General features: G+C 47.0%; 2 protein-coding genes and 1 long non-coding RNA gene across 5 annotated transcripts in view; 1 reads left to right on the top strand and 2 right to left on the bottom strand.

Moving 5' to 3' along the window:
• DVL1 (dishevelled segment polarity protein 1) overlaps positions 1-2,597 on the bottom strand; it is a 104,644-nt gene extending 102,047 nt beyond the window's left edge. For 2 of the 3 annotated variants that reach the window (XM_037378839.1, XM_037378840.1), the window contains exon 1: positions 2,080-2,597. In XM_037378839.1, the coding sequence (XP_037234736.1) occupies positions 2,080-2,249 (170 nt within the window). In that variant the 5' untranslated portion in view covers positions 2,250-2,597. The remainder of the gene's footprint in view (positions 1-2,079) is intronic. The other variant, XM_037378841.1, reaches the window with a different exon arrangement.
• The window catches only part of LOC119144048, a 16,989-nt gene continuing 286 nt past the window's right edge, over positions 2,120-18,822 (top strand). Inside the window, exons 1-3 of the long non-coding RNA XR_005102952.1 lie at positions 2,120-2,198; positions 3,976-4,135; positions 8,779-12,095. This is a non-coding gene — a long non-coding RNA (uncharacterized LOC119144048). The remainder of the gene's footprint in view (positions 2,199-3,975; positions 4,136-8,778; positions 12,096-18,822) is intronic.
• Positions 13,871-18,822, bottom strand: part of MXRA8 (matrix remodeling associated 8) — a 20,781-nt gene continuing 15,829 nt past the window's right edge. The window contains exons 8-11 of the mRNA XM_037378850.1: positions 18,016-18,046; positions 16,958-17,034; positions 15,144-15,221; positions 13,871-14,260 (exon numbers count right to left, since the gene is read on the bottom strand). Of these exons, the coding sequence (XP_037234747.1) occupies positions 14,235-14,260; positions 15,144-15,221; positions 16,958-17,034; positions 18,016-18,046 (212 nt within the window). The 3' untranslated portion in view covers positions 13,871-14,234. The remainder of the gene's footprint in view (positions 14,261-15,143; positions 15,222-16,957; positions 17,035-18,015; positions 18,047-18,822) is intronic.

The following is an 18,822-nucleotide window of genomic DNA, read 5'->3' as shown; positions in this document are numbered from 1 at the left end:
TACTGTAGTTGAAGCCTAAGTACCACTTACAGAACACACAGAAAAGAATTTCTTTGGAGGACATTTTCAGGCACCGAAGGTAGAAATTAGATACACAATTTTGTTCTGGTTAGTGGCAACTGCATCTATAATTACCTATTCACAACAACAATAAAAAAAAAGTCAGCTTGAAGACAAGATGATGAAAATAGCCCAAATTTACTATTAACACTTGCTAAGACAGTCAAGATTCATGTAAGTTATCTTCTACTTTTCTTCTAATTCTCTATTTTTCACAAGTATTTAGGATTCAGAGGGGAACATATATCTGGTTGACCAACAAAAGCAAACAATAATCTGACTGACAGCTTACTGCCTTGCAAGAGTCACCATCTATAGAGTCACTTTAGCTGTCTCAAGACAATGGACCAGCACCCTAACGGATTCAGCAGTTTATTTGAGACTGTTGTTTAAATAAGAGAGACAGCATTTACAGGTCCTAATCCTCATCACCCACTTGCAGCCCTTCATCTTCCATCATCTCCATTCCCAAGACAACACAAGAACAACAGACAATTTGCACCCCGGTTTCCAGGCTAACGAGAGGGTCAGCTGTAGGGCTGACGTTACTAACTCTGTTACCTGGTCAAAGAACAGCCCAAGCACGTTGAAGATCTTCCTAGTACGTTCAACATGCACAGTTTACATTTTTCTAGCGCTACGTTTCTGTAGCAGTGGGAATGAACACATACGCTGTCCCAACAAACCCAACATCTTTTATCGAGGTTGCACCACAAAAACTGAAGAGCTTGAACTTATACGACACCCGCAGGGTTTGTGTCCCTGCCACTTGAGGGTGAAGGAGAGAAATTTATGCACAGACGATTTCAAAGACCTTATTTTGAAAACAAACAGTTTGTATAGCTGTTTCCCCCCAAAATGTTTTCACAATCCAGACAAACAAGAAGCCAAGACATGAACAGTCCTACAGTAACACGCCAATACTAACAACTCGCCACATAAGAAATACATGTCAACAAACAATATCCACATTCCACCAGGGATAAAAACACAATTAACATTAAAAGCTTCGGGTCTCCCAGATAAAAAAAGAGGCTACACAATGTGTATGAGGATGCTGGGGGTGGTTGATCTCACCAAACATCATCCAGGGCGTTATTTTAGAGTCAGGTCCAGATTAGTTTCCCACAAACCTGCTCTCTTTTGTACCAGCAAGGTATTTAAATACCTTTATTATAATATATTTATATACAAGTTATTTTAAAACCGTCTTGCCAGCGACAGATGTGCGTACAAAGGCGAGCGATCTCCTACAAAAGGATTAAGAAATCTGGAAAGTTGCAAAGCGTCGAAGGGGGCGGGGGGGGGTTATTGGGTGATTTTATTACGGCTGTAAATAAACCCGGTGGCAGGCTGAGCGGGACCGGAGGGACATCAGATCCCCCCAGCTGCAGCCTGGAGGGGCCGCAGCGGCGCTGGCAGCCTGCCCCGCACCGGGACCCCCCCCGCCCCGCAGCGGAAAGCCCGCACCGGGACCCCCCCCCCACCCCGCCGCCCCGCAGCGGGAAGCCCGAGCGCTTCCATGGAGGAAGCCGCCGCTCCCAGCGCTGCGCCTCGCGGGCCGCCCGCAGCCTGCCCCGCCGGGGGCCGGGGCTCCTGACAGCTGCGGCCGCCGCTCACACAGCCCGGCCCCAGGCTGCGGCCCGGCCCCGACGGCCGAGGGGCCTCCGCGCTCGGCGGGGCTGCCAGCCCCCGGGGCGGCCGGGCGGGCCGCGGGGCAGGGCCCGACCCCCCAGCCGGCGCCGGCCGGGCCGCCATGTTAGCGGCGGCGGCACTCGCGGCTTCCCCCGGGTGCCGGCGGGGCCTAGCGCCGGGCGGGCGAGGGCCGCACCCGGGCCGCCGCCGAGCCCCCCCAGCCCGGGCGAGGCAGCGCCCGCCGCCGCGGCCCGGCAGGTGCGTCCCGCCCGGGGCTGAGCGCCCTCCCCTCGGCTGTCAGCGGGCAGGGGCGCGGGGAGGGGAGGAGGGCCGGGCCCGCCGCCCCCCGCCCCGGCAGGCGGCCCCGCCGCCCGCCCCGCTCACCCGAAATCCTGGTCCATGGACTTGAAGAAGAACTTGTAGCTGTGCACGGGCCGGTTGCTGAGGACATTTTTGAAATCGGCCAGAGTGACTTTCTCCGGCGGGACGGGCAGCTTCACCAGGTACGGGGTCTCCTCCTCGTCGATGTGGTAGATGATTTTAGTCTCCGCCATGGGCGAGGGGGAGCGGAGGGGAGGCGGCCCGGGCCCCCGCCGCCGCTCGGCTCCTCTCACGGCCTGCGGCCCAGAGCCGCCCCCGACAGGAAGGCAGCTCCCAGCGCCCGGCCGCCGCCGCGCAGGGGCTCCTCGGCCGGGATTTCGCTCCCTGCACTGCTCTCTAGCTGCCCGACCCGGGAACGGCAGCCCGCCGCCGCCCGCCCCGCCTGCATCCTCCGGCCGCGGCTCGCCGCACCCCCCGCTCCTCCTCTCGCCGCCGCGCTGGGCTGCGGCCCCCGCGGAGCCCGTCCCCGGGCAGCGGCGGGAGGCGGCGGGGGCGCGGGGCGGCCGGGCCTGCCGCCCTCCTGCCGCCGCCGCCGCTCTGCACGCCCCGCCGCCGCGCTCCCGCACGCTGCCCCCTGCTGGCGCGGCGGCGCCACAGCACGGCACGGCCAGGCACGGCACGGCACGGCGCCACGGCTGGGCCCGGGCGGCACGGCATGGCGCGGTGGCACCACGGCCGGACCCGGCACGGCACTGCCCGGCGCTGCCTGCCACCCCTGCAGCCCCCCGGGTGGGTGAGCCGTGCCGCCGTGCCTGGGACATGAGCGGGCCGGCAGGGGGGCACGGAATCCGGGCGGATTTCGAGCAGGCAGGGCAGATGCAGGTTTCAGCAGATGCAGGTTTTGGCAACCGCAAGGCATCGGCCCCATCCTTCCCAGGGGAGCTGGGTGCCAAGGTGCTGAGCGCCCGCTCCTTGCCCTGAGCATCACCCTTCGCCTTCGGGCTGCTCGGGGCACGAATGCAGCTCCGGGCACCCCTGGCGTGGCGTGAGCTGCCCCAGTGCAGCACCAACATGCTGCTCTCCCTGCATGAGCATCCTATGGAAAACAGCTGGTGTCCCAGTAAATGTGCCTCACGGGCTCCAGCAACGCTGCTGGCCCCCTTGCAATGCTGCCCTTATTTCCTCCTTCTAGGAATTAGCAAACACTTCCCAGGCACAGACCCCAGGCATTGTACAACGGCGGGCAGTGTCCTTACACCGCAGCAGGAAAAGGGAGTTACATTACTATACGTATACTCGCGTTAGTAAAGCGTTCTAGCCGAACTCGGCGGTCCCTACAAAAGACGCAAGATACATTCTCTGCGATCACTTTAGAGGAGAGATGGGCAGGGCAGAGAACCGACTGACGTGACCCACAGCGTTACAAGGGCCAGCAAACTGCTGAATTCCAGGTATCTGGAGGATTCGGACCCCTCGCCCCCAGCGGCCCCGTGCCCTTTTGTGTCTCCTGGGAGCTGAGGTGGGTTCTGTTCAAGCGATGAGCTCACGGATTCTCTGCAAATCATGACATTTTCCGCAGTGCAGTTGGCTTCTCCACAGCTTATGCTAATAAGAGAGCGGAGACACATTTGTGGCTTAGAAGAAATGGCTTTTAATAGCCACTTCAATGGAAGCCTGTTGGGCACGGAGCTCGCTGAGGTGCTTGGCACAGAGCGAGCTAAGGGTTGCTGGTCAATGCTATCAGGTGACATAGGTATGTTTTAGAGCACACGTGTTTTGCAGGTGATACACTTGGGAAGAGTTCACCTTTCTTTCTAGAAAACCCCAAAAATGACAGCCAGAAAAGGAAGATTTCAGAACTGTGTGCTTAGGTCTCAAGGAATTTTTTGTTCATTGAAAAAATACTTCTTCTGGAAAATCCCAAGCTAATCACATTCTCTCTTTTACCCTTTCAAAGAGAGAAATAGTCTTTCAATATTCTTTCAAACTTCCCAGAATATTCCGCTGCTTTCTGAGAAGGGCTAAATCCCAGCTCAGGGACTGAACTACCTGCGGCACTGGACAGATTTTTCTACCAGCTTGAAACAGAGGAGCCAACTGTGTTAGAGGCTGCCAAAAGGTTTGTTAACATTATTGCTATTTATTATTTTCAATTTTCTGAAAGTTTAATCATTACCAGTTCCCAGATCCTACCAGCACACTACCTACCACATGAACGCTGAGATACCGCTTCCAGAGCCCAATTGTCCTAGGCAGAGCCAGATCTGGTACCTCTCTACCAACAGCAGGGTTAACCCGCAACTCAACAAGATTTAACAATATTGAAAAAAACCCAAAATTGTCAAGTATCTGCTGTCATTTCTGGTACAGTGAAGCAATTATGAAATCACATTCACTGGGGCTCTCCAACACCAGTGATTTGCTCATCTGCTGACATTCATACCACTCAACACTGCCCAACTTGGAACGCTTGCATGCTCATCAAGCAAGGTAAGGTAAAAAGCAAAGGTATGGCCTTAGTCTTCATCACCTAACTAGCTATTTGGTACTGGTTTAAGTCAGGAATGACCTACTTAGTACACTGCAAAGAGTACTTCCCAAGAATGGTAGCCACCGATGGTCAGGGATTTCTCACTCTTTTAGTTTTGGAATTCTGAAAGAGTAAGGCGTAAAGTACTGAAGATTTCCACGAACTATGCATTCAGCTTTCTGTCCTGTGTGTACGCGCAGACACATGCCACGGTTCTGCAAGCACCTGCGAATACTCTTGGTATGGAGAGTATGCCCTGAATCCGTCAATTCCACCACACACAAGAATCTCTGAGCAAGAATGGGGAAGGCTTCCTTTGGCAGGACAGTAAAATAACTCTCATACAGGCTATATTTTCTGAGATACTGAGCTTTATGTTGTTTTTGCAGTATGAAAAACTTCAGGTTTTACTTAATGACCTCCTGAATTCCTCAAAGATGCAGGTGGTATCCACACAATGATAAATCTGCAAAGAGCTCTGTTCTTGCTCTGTTAGCTTCGCTTTTACTTTTGACAACTGATAATACAATGAGTTGTGTAATTGTCAGATGACTACCTTGGAATAGGCACAGTAAGACTGGATCTATGACTCACAAAAAGCTTTCTGTGTCCCCATAAAGCATAGAAGAGAGGAGATAACCCACTTTCACATTACAGTCCAACCACAAGCTAATCCAATTAAAGAGCGGACATAGGAACGCAGAATACACCACCTTAGCAAACCACTGGTCCATCAGGGCTAACACCTTGCTTCTTGCAGAGCTCAGGGCTTAACATTTCAGTGGAAAATAAATATAAGGCATAAAATCTCTTGCTATTAGTGCTGTGCTCTCCCTGATAGAGCAAATAGTCTTGCTGACTCCTGCAGGAAGCAGGTAGTGTCCTGAGGCATAAAAGCTGCTGCCTACCCTTTTCTTAATAGCGGTGCACTTCGTTACCCCATAGAGAACAAGCAAGCCCTTTTAAAAAGCCATCCTTTGAATTATAGTGATGGCTTTTGCTTATCTCAGTGAATTCGAAACACTCATCACACTCCGGATGCTTAGCAAGAAAGTATTTGTTTTAAAGAGATACGACAAAAAGAAACCCAAAGCTCCAAGTGTCAAAACTGTGACTTGGGACCCTTTCTGAGATTTCATGGATATTTCTTATCCACCTGCAAGAATTTATCTTTCACTTGGAGGATGATTTTTTCTCAGGAGTCAGTCGCTGGCAGTTTTGCCACTCATGTTGATAAAATCAGGTGTGACTATGAGGTCCTTTCATTTGGGCAGTCAACCCTAGGAAATGAAGACTTCTGTTTTCATTTGTTTCAGTAACACAGCAGGATCAATGCGGTTAGTGTCGCCCCGAGCATCCCATCATGTACTGCCAGCTATCCGTGCCACTTGTAGGACCAGTGGTACCCTACAAGGAGGCCAGTAGTGTGGATGTATTAGAAACTAAACTGATGACACCCGCTAGCCATGGAAGATTCCTTCCAGACTGGAATCACAGTGACACAAAATCTGGGTTGTCAAAGTACTGAGTCCCATCGGTAGATCTAGTCTTTATATTCCTTTGCTTAAGTATTTTCTCCAAAATGACCATTTTAAATGGTTTTAAAATAAAAGGAGAAACTGATTTTGGACTTTTACCATTGAAGGGCTGTATCAGAAGCTGGTGTCTAAGTGAACCACACAGGATCTGTTAGCCAACCTATTCCTCGTCTTCAGAGATCCTAAGTTTTCCCACAGGGCGCACTATGTGAAGACTTTCAGCACATTCAAAAAGCCAAGTTATGCAGCTACTCTTCATCTCTGGAGCAAAGATTCCATCTCGTTCTGCCAATTCACACAGGCAAGATTAGCATCAATGCAGAATAAGAACTAAACATGGAAATGATCCTAAGAGAGGAAGAGAAGCAGAAATAAATAACTGCAACCACACAGTTTGGATGTGCTTAAAATTAAGATGCTGTAGGCTGGCTCCCAAGCTGGGACACGTCAGCAGGATGCACCCCAAGTCAGTTCACGCTACTCATGGATCTGGTCTAAAAGATCTGCAAGGGTGTTTTTTTTCCTTTTATTCTTCCTCTCTGTGCAGCAGACCTTGGGCACAGTCAGGTCATGGCAGTATTTGGTCCCTATGGTTTAGAAGAAAATAAAGACATAAAACACTAGAGGGAGGCAAAACCTTTGCAGTCCAGCCATCTGCTCTCCAGCCTCCCTGGCAAAGCTCCCCAGGGCTTTCATTGCCACTAGATTCAAATACAAATAAACCCAAATAAACCTGAGGGGGAAATGACAGAGGGTATTTTCAGTGACATTTCCAAAAACCCTCTTAACTGAGGAAGGTGTGTTATGGAGGGATATTGCCCTACTGGTCTGTAGGCATGAGCACTGTATACTTTGCACGGGAGGGGGAATAAAGAAAAGGACAACATTCATGTTGGTGCTCTACAGGGACTGCTAAACAGGAATTAGAAGAATGGAATGGAAAACATTAACCAGCATCGTCAGCAGATGCACACAACATATGGGATTCATGGGAGGAGATACTCTTCATTCCTGTTTCAGTCACTTTTTCATCTAACTTGAGTCAATTGATGATTGTTCAGTTACTGCTATGGAAAGTCAGTTCTGTTACGGTGTGATCCTGGACTGCTGGAAGAATTATCACACTGAACAAACTATGTTCCTGTCTTTTCAAGGTCTCCCAGCAATAGCAAACCTCAAGTGAAAACCACTCATATGGAATGGCATCAACCTCCCTACCCCTGCTACAGAAATGCTGCTAACTTCTGTCTCGGAACTCAACGGTACTTTAAAACAACAGCCAAAACAGTGGAGATGAGTCTGGAAAGATGTGAAATGTTATTGCAAAAGGCAACAGGTTGAGCACTTTGAATCACTGAGTGACATCAAGCTGGTATGGATGGAAGTACCTTTATCTCCATCATGTGCTTGTGGTAGATGGGTCTTCAGAGGGAAATTTGTATGAGATGCTCTGGTGTCTGGGCAAAAAGCTCTGACTGAAAGCAAGAAGTGATGCCTTCCAGGCAAGCCCTTCCTTGCTGCTGAATCACATACACAAAGCGCTGTGGGTTAGAACATCAGTACTCCAGCTACGAAAACTCAGCACTCCCACACTTTTTTCTGGAGCCTTCTTAGTGCCAGTCATGGAGAACCAGTCACTAGTGCACACGTAGACTTTTGGCAGTCTCAAGCATTTGCAAACACTTGCACACGATGCGCACCTCATCAATGAGTTTAATGTTGATCCCAGCTCACACTCATCCTGACTCAATCTATTTTCTTTCCTCAGCCATCTTCTGGTTCTCCTACCTCTTCATAAGCAGCTGCAGCACTTTTTTAAAAGGGGAGAGCCACACTTGAAAAATGTCCCTGCAGCAACTGTCTTCAGAGCAGCTGATCTACAGAGCCACATACACGTTTAGAAACTTGGCCTCTAGGAAACAGTGGAGGCTTTTTGCTTACAAATGTCTATTTGGATCGTTATCCTACTTCTCTCTGTTCCCTGGTGTTTCTTCTTCCCCTCAGAAATTTGTTCTGGTAATGACTAACAAGTCCCTCTCCATGGGCAAGACTCTCCTCACCGGAGGCAGGAGGAGAACGGGGATAATCTGGACTTCATTTCAGACAAGTCAAAGACAATGAAAATATTTAAGTGGTCTGCAAAGCAGGCCCCGTGGTTGCTGAATTAGTTGGGTTTTTTTTGTTTCCAGCTGCTTTCCTGGAAAATCAGACCCACTGCCTACAGAGACAGAGAAAAGTAGCAAGATGCCCCAGCAACAAATAACCAACAGTGCCTGGGCTGGAGTCTGCAGAAACCCCATGTACCAGCAGAAAAGAACAGGGCTCAAAGCATTAATGACACTATGCAGTAAGACCTCACTCTTCAAGATAATTGTGTAATTGCAGCTACCCTTTTTTTGCAGGCTCCCCCATGTTTAGAAAAAAGAAAAAAAAAGTGCCACACTGGGTTCAAGAGGGAACCAGGCAATTTGTACATGCACAGTGTCAGGCAAGTACAAATAAACAGGCCTGCAAACACTGCATTTGTATTTTTGAAGCCCCCCAAAAAACTCCACTCAAGCTCCATATTCCCCCAACGAAGAACAGATACAGAAATCCAATCCAACATGTGTCAGTCACCTCCATCCACCAAAATGGTAGCATCTCTAGCTCCCAACATCAACAGTATAATTTGAATATTGTTTTTTTTTACAGCATGGTGCTCTAGTTTGCCTGTGCCATTTAAGAGGAGGGGAAAAAAAAAAAAAAGGTAAGTTTAAATCTTAGGAAAATGCTGTTGAGTCAGATGTTCCCAGTGGGGCTGGCATCAGCTCCAGGATGATCTCACTTTGCCCAAAGTATCTTTTTTCAGGAGGTCTCATTTGGCTTCCCCTCACCATGAAGAATCTCACCTACAGATTGTAGCAGGGGCTGACCAGGAAAGTCCCACAACAATACCAGAATGGGTACTTCAGAGGAGATCTTTGTCGTACATGGCCCCTGGCTCTACCTGCTCAACTTTTTTCTTTGTTGTAACAGAATTAATTTTCTGATCACTCGTTCTCAGCGACAGCAGAGGCCAGAGAGAAGGAACTACTCCCCACCTCCTTCTCACTGTCTTCAGCTCCCAACCCTTTTAACCTAGGGTTTACACACACACCTACACCCCCACACACCCCCACACCCTCCCCAGTTATCTGAGAAGACACAAGCAGCCATCACTGGGCAATCCACCCTAGTGAAGACGTGGTATGAAATGGCTGGCTGTAGTATGATTTCCAACCAGGTGAGAGAAAAGATAATACTTCCACCAGAGGTAGACAAGCCGGTCCATAATCTTAGTTTGCTAAATGCACTTCTTTGCCACTTTTTAGCTTCGTATCCTGCTTTGATCCTTCAAATTCTTGCACCTGCACTGTCCATCCATGCAGCAATACAAGCTGTTTCCATCAGTGTCCCTGGAAGAACTCTGTCATGCCAGCTGGGATACTACTCAGTGGGTGGAAGTCCTCCAAGAGCAGAATGTGCAGCAGGAACTTTGCAAGGTGTTAGTTCTGCAAGGAAAAGAGGAATTTGGGCTGGAAGTGAAGTATAAAACTGTGCAGCTAACTATTCCAGCAGGATATGTTACCTTCCCTTCTGGCCCTGCCAAATTATGTACTATGAAGGAGCTGCCAGCCTTCAGTTCTGATAGATGCTTTGAACATACCATCTACAGCTGCAGATCTGTTCAGTATACAACACTTCTGAAAAGCTAAAATCCGTCTGCGGGCCCCATGACCAAGTCAAATGATGATATCCCATGTGGAAACCACATTGAAATCACTGGAATAACTTATTGCATCCGCTCTGCACTTTGTCAAGCACTTTGGGATGCTCCAAGATGAAATATACTGCACAGCTATTGGGAAGAATTAGCTAATGCTGGCTAATGGCTTAGATAGCATCTCCAAAGAGCAAGAAATAAAATCAACCTTAACTTGAAACTCCATTATATTCTCCTTTATTTCTTAAATGTTAGGAGAGTTACAGAACAATGATAAATGGTAAAAGTTAAGTGACAACAATAATGAAAATTAATTCTGTTACAACAAAGAAAAAAGTGTTACGGAACAAGCCCTCCTCTCTGTCTTGAGAGGAAGCAGAGCATGCACAGAGCTGAAAAGAAGGGGCTCTTGTTCTCGTCTCAGTTTTAACCCCTTTCAAGGTCCCTTTTCTTGTTCCACAACAAGGGCTTGCAGTCCATACATCACCCTAAAAGAGACTTCCATTTCTCTGCCCTCACTGAGCTACAGTACTCACTGAGAAGTAATTGGTATAAAAATACTAGGGGTTATTACTATTTTAACTAACTGAACATAAAATGCATGTCTCGGGAAACCAAGGAGACTATAACAAGGCAAAGTCTGCCAAGAGCCTGCCAAGTGACAGGTAAAGAAATCAATCAAGATGCAGCATGCCATTAGTACAGTGAGAACATTACTCTGAATAACTCAGGTGAAGCACGTTTACCCAAGTGCTACACACCTCAACAAATTGCTTCTCCACGAGAGGCAAGTTACTGTGCCGTATGAGGGCAAGAAAGGCTGAGATGAGAAAGAGAGAGAGAGAGAGAGAGAAAGCCAACCTGTCTAGAATTGCATGGAGTCTAAGGCAAAGTAGGAACCGAAAACAGTGGTCCTGCCCCTAAGCCTAGTGGATAATCGTGAGTCAAGCCTTCTAAATTTCATTTGCAGGATCAGCTACGTAGACTTCATGCCAATGCCAAAGACTGCCAGAATACAAGTGCACATGTGAAGGACCTAAATGGCTTTTCACCAGTATTTAAGGCCAAACAGCCTTTAAAAATTCCTCCGTGTTAAGAAATAAACAAACAAAACTCTTCAGTTTAGCATTCAGTTTTCTTTCTCTCTTTTTTTCCCAACAGTTTGCAACACAACTGATTACCCAGCAGTCTTGCCTGGATCTCTTTCAACCAGAATTTTAACATACTAAATTACATACTGGATGTGGCATGCTGCTTTTGAAAACCACTGTTCTGATCATCAGTCCCATCACACAATGTATGCCACTCCTGAAAAAAAAAAAAAAGGGCCAGAATCTCAACTTGGGCTCCTATCTTGATCAGCCTAGGCTTATCCTGGCGTGTCTGACCATTACCCAAATTCAAACTAGTGATCAAAGCAAAAATGAGGAACTTGTAAAGTTCTTCCTAGTCCTTGTTTCAAAGAACATATTAATTTTTTTTCCCCTTAAGCTATTTTGCAGCCTAGAAGTCAAATAAAATATTTAAATGCCTCTGGAGTTTATGAGTAACCCCACTTTGAGCTGGTGTCTGTATGAGCTGTGCGGAGCAATTCGAACTGGCAAGTAAAGATCTCCAACCTTTGACTCACAGACATGAAAGGGAGGGAGAAAGACGTTAATGACAATTGCTTGAGACTGTGCCACCCTGATGGAATAACCAGCGCAGCCTTATGCACCTGCAGGAATGCGGCTTGGATTTCAATCAGGTCCAGCCAAAGGCAGCCTGCTCTGGGGGAAGGGCAAGCAAAGAGAGCCCCCAGCCCAGCCCCAGACCCTCCTTTCCGCCCGTCACGGGTCTGCCCAGGCCGAGTGCTTTTGTAGGGGTGACTCTTAAGTGAAAATAAAGGCCATTAACCACGAATCACAGAAACTGTCCAGAGAGCAGTGGAAGGGCTAAGCAAACTAAAAAATAAGGATCTGCCCAGCTGTAGCTTATGAAGGCTCGCCTCCACCTCTACTGTTACATTCTTTTAATACTTGTAATATTTGAAGGCATTAAAAATAAGGGTCCCCAAAATATTTATTCTTTAACCCAGTCCTCAGTAACAGAGAGAAGTATTAATACCTATAAAACTTGACACGGTCCGTTTACCATTCCTATAAAAACTATGCATCGAAGTACTGACGTCCTAGCTTCTGAAGAGCCAACACAGTTCCTTCTGGTACGCAGGAGGTCTCACCCACCACGCTTCTGGCAGAGCTACGGAGCTGAGCTCCGCTCCTATGTAAGTAGCTACAACTTGGCAGCCATCACCCCCAGCACAGTGTGCCTCCAAGCTGCTCCGAGCCTTACTGAGCCCCCTCACACACCAGCAGCCATCAGTGGTGGCGGCGGGAGGAGGGAGAGGGGGTCTGAAATGGGATTGAGGTGTCCAAGAACATTGGCGTCGGTCAGACGAGACACCCACGTTGGCAGGGGTGGGAAGGGTTGGCTATGGGACTTGACATTGGTTCCTACATTATGGGGAGCTCTCAAAACAGCACCACACCCTCACAGTACATGTGTTCCTGCAGCGGGCAGCTTCACCCAGCTGTGACAACCACTCTTTCCAGTTTGACCAGACTCGTGCCTCTGTTAGACGGCAGTGATGTGAGAGAAATAGCAAGGGTGGCTAAAACAACAGCCAAGGCACGTACCATACCAGGCAGCAGGTCACATTCCCAACTGTTCAGCTGGTAGACTGAGATGCTTTCCTTGGACCACAGCTACTTCAGCACCTGCAAAGACCTCAGAATTCTCCATCCCCAGAAAGAAATCCACACTGAGATACCAGCTGCAAGCAGAGCACTACTTCAAGACTGAAACCACACCATCACCCTCACGGTAGTTCCACACAAGGTCCTCTTCACACTTCCACCACCCACAGCATCCTGGAGACCCTAACCCAGTTCCACCCAGTCACCAAGCCCACGTGCAATCCCTCCCTCTGCCATCCTCTTCAGACCACCAAAGAGGAGGCTGGGAACCCTTGGCCATCTCCACCCTTACACAGGAACACAAGCCACTGCCATCACAATCACAACAGCAGGAAAGACCTTTGCTTCTGTGCCCCAAAGACAATGGGTGTACTTGGTTTGGGAATGGTGCCACAGAATATCCTGAGCAGTCAGAGAGGCTGTGTGGAACTGTTGACATTCTCCAGCTTTCCTGATTCTTTAACTTGCTTGGATTACAACACTGAGTTACTGACTTCCAATTTTTTGACATCCCCACCTGACATACTATTAATATGTAGAACGTTCCTTCAGCCCAAAGCCCCATTATCTCAGGTATCCCTGAGCTCCTGCAAAAAAAAATCCACAAGAATGGACTCATCTCCCTCCTAAACTCCCCTTCTGAGACCCTGGCCCATGAAAATTCCTAACAGGCCATTTAGTGGAGCGTGTTCTTACTCTTGGTCCTCATGGTCTGCTCATGAGAAGCTACTCCTTTCAACAATCTGTCTACCTGTGCTGTAATCATACCTTGGTTCTGAAGTGCACACAAGCTCTGTGTGACCTGGATCCACCCAAGGACTGCAGGAGAATCACCTTCCAGATTCCACACAGGAGTTTAGCCCTCTCCATAATAATTCTGGTTCTGATCTAACTGAGACTGGTATGAGAGCACTGTAACTCCATCAGCTTCAGCTGAAAGTGTCTGCTCATGCCAAATTTGATTTGGTCTGCACTGAAACACAAACAGATCAACAAACAAGCTTAGAATGAGAAACACAGAGTTAGGCTTCCAGAGCTCTTTGGAGCTGATCCCAACCCTACCCTTGGTCATTTGGATGCCTCCCTTTCCCCTGTAAAATGAGGATATTGACATTTCCCGATTCACCAAATGAGGTATTTACATTGTCATTTGTGAAGGGGCGTACTCTTTGTACTTCACCTGGAATACGTAAAGTGCTATGTGACACTGATCTATGCCAGCCTATGAGACATCACAATCAGGCTTTACTGTTGTTTTTCTGATGAATACACTATATGGAAAAATGCCTGATATAACGATGGCTCAAGATTAGTGATGCAAGTTGGTTTATTTAAAGCAGTAACATCAAAGCAAAAGGTCTGCTGATTCAGCTCATAAAAATCATTGATGCATAAACCCAACAATAATACCAAGAAAGAGAAGAAAAATGGAGGATGAGGAGAACAGAAGAAGAAAAGGCAACCCAAACCCATCATAAGTGTGCACAAGACAGACTAACTCGTTCAAGAAGCATTTGCCAATACCCTTGTGCTTAGTGGGGAGAAAGTCTATGTGGAAAAAAAATCTATGGTAACTGGAGGGACACGATATTAAGAAAAGGCATCTCTCTTCCATTTATTTATCTTTGATTGACGCTTCTGGTCCAGCCAGCAGCTTGGGAATGTCTTCATTTACAATATTCCTTCCTGAAATCTGCAAGCAAATTGAAATGGAGGTCAGTACCTGAAGAAAGATTTCAAACCATCCAAAGCAGCGCATTGTAATATGGACTTAGCTACACAGTGACAAGCATTTGCTATCAACCATGTCCCAAACATCCCCCCTATAAAGCCCACAGTGAGAGGTACTGTGTATAAATTATTGCACAGATCATCTCTGCAGAACGTAGGCAAAAATATCATGAGAACTCCATCAAGAACAGCAGGTTTAAGGCAACTCACAGACTCTCCAGACCAGTCCCTTCTTGATGTCATTTCAGTCACATTTATTATACTGTAAATTCGTATGAAAGGAGTCATGGAACCTAACAACTTCTCACAAACACTGCTTGACATAAGTGTGACTCTACAAACTGAGGCATAATACTCTGGATTAATACTGGGTAATAGAAAGGAGATTCAGCCACTAGGGAGGGAGAGTTGCTTGCTTTTCTTGGATGAAGTAAGTGACTACCCGTTACCTATAAATTAATTCAACTCAAAACACTCTCTTCTGCACAGTGTTTTCTTCTCAAACACCATGCCAGGACATTTTTGAGATACATCTCCCTTTGAGGTTACAGCACAGAATGCACTATCCCAGCCCTGCGAGGCATTCTTTTCCAATAAAGAAGAATTCTATTTGTGCCATGCCAAAAGTTTTTAAAAGCCTAATCACTACTTGCATCTTGTGGCTCCATGATGAAAGGATAGGAAGGGAACTAGCTTCTCATTCCTGCAGTCATTTGTCATGATGTTTATCATTCCTCATTTGGCTGTGGCTTGGTCAGCTCACTGCTAAACTGTGCTCTTCCCTCCTCCCTCCTTCAACCCATCAGAAGGCTCCTACCAATTAGGGTGAAGCAAGTCATTATTACCTTTGTCTAAATCAATGTTCTTTGCTGGGAAGCTTCTGGCTTGCTCAGCCTTCTCCTTCAGGATGTTGTTTTTGTAATCTGTGGAAGGGAGGAGTGTAATTCAGACAGGCATTAGAACATGAAAAGACAGCAAAGCTTTACAGGCAAGGCGGACGTGATCGGTCCTTCCCTGAAGTACTCTAGGCCTGGCATCTCCAGATCTCTAGGAGCAACTCACGTTGTTACTCAGCCGCTCAGCAGGAAAAGGAAAGCTGCTATGACTTCACTTTTGCCCCTGGCACTAACCAGTTCTGCATACTTCAGCCTCCTGCTTCTCACAGGCACCACAGATTCTTCCAGCATATAACAGAAAGTTCTGGATTATCTATGTGAAGCTCACCTGAAGGTGACTGATGCAGTTATTCCAAGAATTTGCTCACAGGGGAGCTCTCCTGAGGCACACAGAGAATTTGTACTTGCTGCTGTCCCGGTTTACAACCCACCCTCTGCAATTCCTTTGTCTTTACTTCAGATTTTGTATCCGCCTCTTGTTTACTGGGGCCCTTTACTGGGGCAATGCTGCAGCTTGGGACCTAAAGTTCATCAGCCTTAAAGGTTGTACCTTTACTGGGGGTGGGCAGAGGGGAAAACAGAGGGACAGCCTCGGTTGTTCCCTGGTTTATCAACATGCTCACTGACATAGGGCAAATTGCAGCAGGTACAAACTGCATCATGGCAACTCTTTAGGAATCAGGGCAGTGCTGACAAGAGGATCAACTCCGCTTTACAGACAATCCACTCCAAGTCCAAACAAGAAGACACCCCTGATCAATTGCTGACACAATAAATTCAAGGCTGCACCTTCAAGCCCTAATAAGAAGCAGCATCTATCTTCAGGAGCGCTGTGAGTCCCCCAAGTCAGTCCTACATATTCCAGCAAAAACACTTTCACAGATCACCAGTGAGATTAGCTTCCTTCTCCACTTTTCATTATGTTTCATGTTACCATGAGTTCCAGGGGGGGTTGTATTTTCTATCTTTTGTATTCTAAGACCTTTGTTGCAAATTTTCTTCCTACCACATTCCCCAAGTTTATTTGTCCTAATCGCTACCACAGATCTTCAGAGAAGGCCCAACTGGTCACGAAGTGATTTGACATCCAGGGAGGATGAAATTGTACAAATTTAAACCAAACTGGCTTCAGCAGAAGGCTAACCTAACCCATGACATCTCTTTATCCCCACTGCAGTCAGCTACAGTTCATCCCCACTTTCAAGAGTGATGATGAGGTCAGTAGCTAGTACTGAAGACTGTTGATCTAATTTTTTTTTCTCCAGAGCACTCGCTTTGAGCTATTTTTTATTTACTGTAGAATGATGATATTCACATTGACAAATGCCTTTAGTTTCTTGGACAGGAGATTCTAGAGACCTGCCTTGCTGATCCTCTTCCCTACACAAACTGCTTCAGTTTGAGGAATCCTCTTCCCTAGACACTGTCTTAATCTCATTCCACAATGTTTTGCACTCACTCAAATTTGGCTTTCAGGTGCATGTCAGACAACCCCAAAAAGTGCAGGTGAAACAAAAGAAGCTGTGCCTCGTTACTGACCAGCCTCACCCATCAGCTTCTGGTTAAACTCAAAAGTCAGGCCTGCCCTCTCCAGCTGCAGTGTCCCTGCTTGCACTGACTTATAGGTTGATGAGATTCTCAAAGCTGCCATTTAAAATCAGGAGGTTAAGTCACTTCAAAATGGCATCTAAACGCCATTAGAAAATCCTCGGTTACGACGGGTTTTGACCTGGTTTGGAGAAGGGTTGCTAGCTGATGCATACCCAGCCTGATGTCTTCACTTTTGTACTGAGTCAGATCTGTTGTGTCGACTGTAAATTCTTTAAGATTTACATCCTTCCTGAAAAAAGAATAACAGCAAAAAATGGTATTGTCACATCTTTTAGTAACTGGTTCTTTTCACCCTTTTTCACAATTGCTTTTCTAATGCTACTTTACAGAATTTAATTTACAGTCTTTATTTGCCACGTATCTGGAGAAAAGTTGAAAAAATCCATAGATTTCATTCTCTATTAAATACTGGTGATTTTCACATCAACCCTTAGAGATTTTTTTTCCAGTTTCTACAAGGCTTCCCTGGAGAAAGCATGCCAGTTAGGTAAGAGCACTGGCAGCCACTGTACATGGGTACTTTTCCTGTCTTTGCCCCTAAGATATCAAACAGATTTCAGAAGGTCTTACTGCTTACTAGTGATTCTGGTTGTCCTCTCTCTGATTAGCTTTTCTATTAATACCTTGAGATCTCTGGCTAGCTGGCTCTTTTGTCCCCTTGTGTTTGTCCAGACCTTCGAACAATGGGGAGCCAACCTGCACTGGAACTTCCCCATCTCTTCCAGTTTAATAATATATAATAACAGATAAAGGAACCCAGCTACACAACCTTGGCCCCATCTCACAGTAGGGTTTATGTTAGGTCTTTACCCCTTTACTACTAACTCCTAATGACATCTCACAGAAACATCATCCGTGAATCAGTTCCCAAAGTATCACAAGAGGAAATGCAATTGCCAAATCAGCCCTACAAACCGTTCCCTCCTTCGGTACTTCAGCAGCATGGAAGTTGCTCCCCGATATGCAATCATTATGCAAGTGTGTATTCCTGGAAAAATTACACTAATAATGACTAGAGCGTAAAACTGCAAAATAATTGGTGGAAAGCAATGAATAAACTCTATCAAGCAGCCTATGCCGTACATGTCTGTACTCGTACTAACCAGATCCTCAGCTGTTCTAGGCTCTTAATGACAGCTGAGGGTTGAGGCCTATAAAATCACTTTTATGCATTCTCATCCTAGATAATAGACACTGGAATTATACTTACTCTCCGTATTTCTTCACATTGTATTCATAACCTAAACAGGGAGAAGAAACAGAATAAGCAGTCACATCCAGTCCAACCCACCCTCCCCAGGGAACAGTGATAACAGTAACACCTGGTACTTAATCACACTGCTCTTTATTTGTGACCCTTACGATGTTCACCTTCGCAAGCCCTCCAACACACAACAACTCAGGTGTGTTCCACTGCCACAGGGAGCTTCCCTCTCCTTTACTCACCAGCTTTCTAGTGGTCTTCCCAGATCTATGCATGACCAGCCAGGAGAAACCGTAGCCAGCGCTGTATTTAATTTCTTTCCACCTCCCATTTATTACAAAAATATCAACCACGCCTGTCATCTCTCATGTTCTGGTGCTGCACTGGCCCATCCCCAACTCGTTGCTTAGGCCTGCATCCATCACATGCTACAGATACTGGTTTTCATCAGCCGCCCACGTGCCTGGTACCTAACTACACTCCTGCCTCACCCCACCCTGCAAGAAGTGATGATTTTCTGTCTGTCCCCTCTGTGACTGCAGAGTAACTCCACTTAATAACATTTTGTGTTATTGCTGATCCCCTGACACACAAATAAGGATGAATGTGGTCCTGCAAAAACACACCAGAAGGCAGACATTCCCTGGTATTCGCTTTTGGTGTGGCATCCAGAACTATTTGTGTGGAAGTCACCAAAAGATCTCAGTGTCCATTTACCTAATAATACATGGAGAGTCACTCAGCGCAGGGAGTCCAGCAAGGAGTTTAGACATCTTAGTTCCTAAGGGATGCATGAGGGCCTTCTGCTCTAAA

Source organism: Falco rusticolus, chromosome 3, assembly GCF_015220075.1.
Source record: "Falco rusticolus isolate bFalRus1 chromosome 3, bFalRus1.pri, whole genome shotgun sequence".
Taxonomy (NCBI): domain Eukaryota; kingdom Metazoa; phylum Chordata; class Aves; order Falconiformes; family Falconidae; genus Falco; species Falco rusticolus.
Note: the sequence above shows the minus strand (reverse complement) of the source record. Positions and strands in the feature narration are given on the sequence as shown.